Here is a 6,150-nt window from a genome sequence, read left to right on the forward strand (position 1 = left end):
CCGGAGACTTTTAAATGCGGAGACTTTTAAATGCGGCGCCGAGGCAGATGGGAGAGAGAGGGAGAGATGGGGCAGAGATGGTTCCAGAGGGTCAAAGCGGTCCTCCAGCCCCTTAATGCGGTGCCAGGGAGCTGTGGACCAGAGAGCAGACAGAGTCCCCCCCCCCCCCCCCGCCCAACCCAGCAGGGCCACGTGGGGGTGAGGGAGATGCGGGGAGATGCAGAGACAGGGGAGAGTGAGGCTGAGAGACAGAGAGATCATCCAGACAAGAGAGACAGAGACAGGAAGGAAAAGATGGAGAGAGAGACACAAGAGACAGACAAATGGACAGACAGACACACTCAAGACAGGGAGGGAGGTGTGTGGTACGAGAGGGATGGAGAAGGAGAGGAGGAGGGGGGAGGAGGCGAGGAGGGAGGGGGAGGGGAAGAGGGGGGAGCAGGGAGAGAGGCGGGGGCGGGGGGAGGAGGGGAAGCGCAGAGCAGAGATGAGACCCAGAAAGCAGACATTAAGGCATGGAGCGAGGCTGGCAGAGGAAAGCCGATTGGAAGAAAAAGGAGGGAAGGGACAGGAAGACAGGAGTGGGGCTGGGGGTGGGAGTCGTGGCCAGCGCCCCTCCCCCACCTGGGTCAGGCCGGTCCTCCCAGTGGCCTCTGCCGAGCCATGGCTAATGGTATGATTGCTTGGTGGGGAGGCAGGCGGCGGTGACAAATGAGCCGCCGGAGTTGCTGGCTCTGGTGATGGATGGGCCCAGGAGGCAGGCGGAGGGGGGGCGTGGGGAGGGGGGCTCCCCCCCCCACCAAGATGAATGTTTTCCTCTCCTGGAGCCAGGCAGGGGAGGCACTGGGGATTCGGGAGATGCATCTGTGAGGGGCCTGGGCGGGGTGAGGGGTGAGGGAGAGACACAGGAAGGCAGAAACCCAGGGCCACGGGGGGGGGGGGCTCAGAAGGAGAGGAAAAGGGGGGGAACACAAAGACCAAGAGACAGCAGTCTCCAGAGACAGAGATGAGCTAGGGGGAGGGGGAGACAGACCATCCAGAGAAAAGGAGACACAGAGACAGATGAAAAGATGGAGGGAGAGACAGGTGAGACAGACAGATGGACACACACCCAAGACAGAAACAGAGACACAGAGGACCGTCTTTTAGGGTCCCTTCATCCCCACCCCTGAGCAAAGATACAGATCCTTGCGGAGAGCCTAGGATGAGGAAGGAGGAAGAGAGATGGAGAGACAAACCCCGAGCTGTTGACAGAGGGGAACTGAGGCAGAGAGCTTGTAGGACCATGACAGAAGACAGCCCCCCCTCCCAGCAGCTCCTTGCTCACTCCATCCATTGAGAGCTGATGGTGGGGATGGCTGGGGGTCTCTGCGGAATCACAGCCACCTGGTGGGCAAAGCCCCAGAGAGGACTGAACTGAGGGAGAAGGTCCTCCCAGGCCACCGAGAGGTTGGCGGCCAAGTGGGGGGAACCTGTGTTGGGGGGACCTCCAGGTCCCCCAGGTCTACTCATGGACGACTTGATGGCGCAGAGCTAGAGGATGAGACCCCCTCCCGGGCTCGGGGCCCACCTGGGGGGTCTGTGTCCATGCTGAGCCGCACACACCCAGAGAGAAAGGCAGACGCGCCTACTCCCCAGTACCTGTGCCCAGGGGTCCAAACACCACCCTCAGAGATGCGACCCCACCAGAGTCAGCAAGTGTGGGCCCCCACCCCACCCCAGCCCCGCCTGCCGGGATCCGGGCCTGGACCCCACCTGCTCCCTCCCCTGGGACACAAGGGTCCAGAGGTCCAAGGACCACATAAGGGAGGAAGCTCGGCAGAGGAGGCCTGAGGTCGGAGAGAAAGATGGGAGACTGGGGTGCGCGTGCGGGCATGTGCGTGTGTGAGATACAGACAGACAGACAGCCTGGGGGGGCGGGGCAGTGAGAAAATTGCAGACCTCCTCCCTTCCCCTCTCTCCATCAGTTTTCCAGACACTCCTATTTTCCCCTTGCCAACATCTCCCTCCTCTCTTTAATTAAAAAGATTTACGCCCAAGAGTCAGAGGCCCTCCTCCTTGTTTGGGGGGCTGGAGCGTCCTCTGAACTCAGAGCAATGGCAGAGATGACTCTTGTCTCTGTCTCTGTCTCCCTCTCCCCCCATCTGTAACTCAGTCTGTCCCCCCACTTTCCTGTCCCTTTCCAGCGCTGTTTTTGCCTGCTTCCCAGTCACACCCCTTCACTGGCCTCACTGGGATGCCCCACCCCAGTGAAGACAGAGTCGCCTCTCTCCCTCTGTCCACGCACTCCCCACACTTCTTGTTTTCAGAGTCAGCTTGGGGAGGGGACCTCAGCATACCCCCCAAGATGTAAGGCAAGCCTGGGTGCCCACACTCCTGGCCCTCCCACCCTGAACCTCAGCTGAAGGCAGTGGACGTGGGGGGGGGAGGGAGCAGACAGAAGAGCTTTGCATCTTTAATTAAAAAGTGATTTAAATTAATTTTCTGCTCCAAAACCCCTATCTGGGGGGCGGGGTGTGTGGCAGTGATTAAAGGCTCTCCGGGCCCCCTTCCCTTCCCTTCTGCCTTCCTTAAAGGGCCAGCGTCATCCGAGGGACAGTTGCTCCTGTCCCTCCGGAGAGCCTCAGGGGCACTGCCCACTAGCACAGGGGCCCCCAGGGTCCTGGCACTCTCCGCTTTAACCATTTTCCCTCCTCCTCCCCCTCAAGCCCATTGCCCGACAGAGGCTGAGAGAAGAGGGGCCGAGGTGCCGGGTTCTTGGAGGACACCCAGAGATGGCCAGGCTGGAGGGCTGGTGGTTGAGGCAGGGACGGAGAGACAGGGTCAGAGGTCCCGTGTGAGACAGAGAGAGTGAGGGCGTGGGAGAGAGTGACAGAGCCAGAGCCAGAGGTGGGAGGCTTCTGGGATGAAGCTGAGCCTGGGGTGGGGGAGGAGGGAACCTACCCAGGAGTGAGGGGCACCAGGGCCATCCCCTCGTCCTGTCCTTGCCCTCCTCACAGCCCCCTGCTCACTAGCCCTCTCCCACCGGGAAGTCCTGCTGCTGTCCTGACCCCAATCCCTCCTGCTTTAGCTCCAGCTGTCTCACCCCTGCCCTGGGTGGTTTTGTTTAGCTTCCACAAGATGGGAGGATGGAGGGGCGCCTGGGTGGCTCAGCCGGTTAAGTGGCTGCCTTCGGCTCAGGTCATGATCCCAGGGTCCTGGGATCGAGCCCCGCATCGGGGTCCCTGCTCAGAGGGGAGCCTGCTTCTCCCTCTCCCTCTGCCTGTCTCTCTGCCTACTTGTTCTCTCTCTCTCTCTGTCAGATAAATAAAAATCTTTAAAAAAAAAAAAAAAAAGATGGGAGGATGGAGAAGCAGATTGCCACGGAGCAGAGCTGTTTATGAGGGTCATAAAAATATCCTTAGCAAGCCCAGCAGGGGTGGGCGTCCTGCCTCCGCCCCTCTCTCAGTGCCCCCCCCCCCCCCCCCCCCCCCCCCCCTCTTTCTGGATCTCTGTCCCTCCCCCTCTGGATCTCTGCCCCTCGTCTCTGTCCCCCTCTTTCTGGATCTCTGTCCCTCCCCCCTTCTGTCTGGATCTCTGTCTCGTTTCTCTTTGGCACAGTCTCTCAGGAGTGATGGTTGGGTAACTTTTGGGGGTCCAGTATCCCTTTATGACAATAGGACTAAATCAAGGGGCCATTTCCTGGGAAAGGAGCACACAGGCACCAAGCCCACCATTTGCAATTTCAGAGAGTTCACGGGCCTCCTGACACACATTAGCATATCCCCTCAGGAATTTGAGGACACCAGAGGATAAAGACCCCCAATGTAGAAAAAGCCAGTGAGATGATGAATCCCAGGTGTCTCTCTCTCTCTCCTCCTACCTGCCCTCTCCTGCCCTCTCCTGTTGTTGCCCTCCTGACCTCCTCACTGTTTCTCCAACACACCAGGGACATTCCTGCCCCAGGGCCTTTGCACCTGCTGTTCTGCTTCCAGTGATCTTCGCTCAGGAGTCCACATGGCTCCCTCCCTCGCCTTCTTCAGGTCTCTGCTCAGATGTCACCTCCTCTGAGGGCCTTCCCTGTCTAGCTTATATCAACTCCTCTGTCCTTGTTCTGCTTTGCTTCAGAGCACTTGTCGTCTCTAGGCATTATTTTATACTTACACACTTACTTACTGGTCTGCTCTCTCCCCAACCATCCCCAGTAGAACGTGAGTGCCAGGAGGCCAGGAAGTTTGTCTTTTCTCCCTGATATGTCTCCAGGACACCGCCCCGCACACAGTCAGAGCTCAATATTAACTTTTGTTGCAGAACCCTCCTACGTCTCATTGGAACACCAGTTGCAAAGGCTGTCTGGGTCCCAGATCCTCCAGGAACCAGATAAAAACCGCAGACCGGCTCCCCGACAGATATGCGAGCAGGTGGGTACATGATTTACCCTCAACCTTGCAGATTCCAGAAACTGCCCAAACTGAGGGCAGGGGAGACCCTTGTGAAAGGCAGGGGTCAAAACGGGGCAGAGGGACAGAGGGACACCTCCAGGCCTGCACACCTGGGCAACCCCCCATGCGCATGCACACACGGCCCTCCCACACACACCATGCATGGGCTGACGCTCTGACGACCGAGGTCCGGATTCTGTGTGTACGAACTCAGGCAGACACACAGCCCCAGGAGTCACCATATGCAGAGACAGCTACAGCCCTGCAAACACACGCACATCCCCAGGCATTGCCCCACCACCAGACACACACACACACACACACACACACACACGCGCACACACACACACAGATGGCTTCAGACAGGCACATGAGCATCCTTGGCTCCCAGGGGAGGGAAGTTAGGGGGCCCAGAGCAAGGACAGAAACTAAAATATGGGGTTTGGTTACTTCCAGCCTTCAGTTCTCTCCTCTGTCTGCACGTTTGTCTCCTAGAGACAGACAGACAGACAGAGACAAAGAGAGAGAGAGACAAAGAGACAGAGAGACAAAGAGGGAACGACATGGAGAGAAAGGGAGCGGGAGGCTCCGCGGCTGGGGAGCGGGGGCGGGCCGGGCGGACGGAGACCTGTGGCGGCCGGCGGGCGGGAGGCGGAGGAGGCCCGGGCCGGGTGCGGGGAGAGGGCAGCGCGGACAGGGGCAGCCGGGGTGGGGACCCGGGGAGACCCCGACACAAAGGCCGCCCCTAGGGCGGCGGCGGGGGGGAGGGGGGGAGGAGGGAGGAGGGGAGAGGAGGGAGGGGCCGCCCGCCCCGCCCGCCCCGCCCGCCCCGCCCGCGGCCCAGCCACCGGCGGACAGTGGGTTAAGCATCTCGATGTGGAACTTCCGGATGTGACCACAGAGAGAGGGAGAGACCGGGAGAGACCGGGAGAGACGGGGAGGCGGGGAGACACCGAGCCACCCAGCCGCCGGCAGCCGTCCGGCCCGCCGCCGCCGCCGGGACCCCGCGCGGGGAGCCCCCCGCCGCCCCCGCCGCCCCCGCCCGTGCCCCGCGCCCCCCGGCCCCCCGCCCGCGCCCCCTCCCAGTCTCCCTCCTCCCCCGCTGTCCCCAGTCTCCCGGTCCATCGTCCTCGGGCTGCCCCGATCCTCCCGGGACCCCGGGGGGGGGGGGGGAAGGACAGGGGGCCCGCCCCCCCGCTCACCCCCGCCCCCGCCGGCATGAGCCCCTCGTCCTGACCCCCGCGGGGGGAGGGTGCCGGGGGTCCATGCACGCAACCTCCGCGCTGCCCGGCGCCGGCCACTGACGGCGGCGGGGGTGGGGGGGCCGGTCCCCCGGTCTCCTGCCCCACCCCCTGGCGTCCGCACCGCGGCCCGTCGGGGGCCGCTGCCCCGGGCTGTGCCCGCCCCGCCGGCCAGGCCCTGGAGGGACCCGGGAGCTGCCGCCGGCATCAGCCCATGGCCCGGAGGGTAGGTCTGAGGGCGGGCACCCCGTGCCCCAGCCCGGCCGCGCACCCCGTCCCTCCGTCGCCCGCCCCCCGACCCCCGCCCCGCTCCGGCGCCGCGGCCCCCGTCAGCCCGTCCCGCCCTCTCCTCCATCTCTTTCTCTGCCTCCCCTCTCTGCCCCTGGTCTCTCCTGTCTCTGCTCCGGGTCTCCCGCTCTCTCCACCCCTGGGTCTCCTCCTCTCTCTATCCCCGGGTCTCCCCTGTCTCTGCTCCGGGTCTCCCCCTC

General features: G+C 62.7%; 1 protein-coding gene across 3 annotated transcripts in view; it reads left to right on the top strand.

Annotated features, from left to right (window-relative positions):
* The first annotated feature begins 5,818 nt into the window (after nt 1-5,818).
* MEIS3 (Meis homeobox 3) overlaps nt 5,819-6,150 on the top strand; it is a 10,887-nt gene continuing 10,555 nt past the window's right edge. For all 3 annotated transcript variants that reach the window (XM_032388232.1, XM_032388233.1, XM_032388234.1), the window contains exon 1: nt 5,819-5,888. In XM_032388232.1, coding sequence (XP_032244123.1) covers nt 5,877-5,888 — 12 coding nt within the window. In that variant the 5' untranslated portion in view covers nt 5,819-5,876. The remainder of the gene's footprint in view (nt 5,889-6,150) is intronic.

This window comes from Phoca vitulina, unplaced genomic scaffold (assembly GCF_004348235.1).
Source record: "Phoca vitulina isolate PV1807 unplaced genomic scaffold, GSC_HSeal_1.0 scaffold52, whole genome shotgun sequence".
Lineage (NCBI taxonomy): Eukaryota > Metazoa > Chordata > Mammalia > Carnivora > Phocidae > Phoca > Phoca vitulina.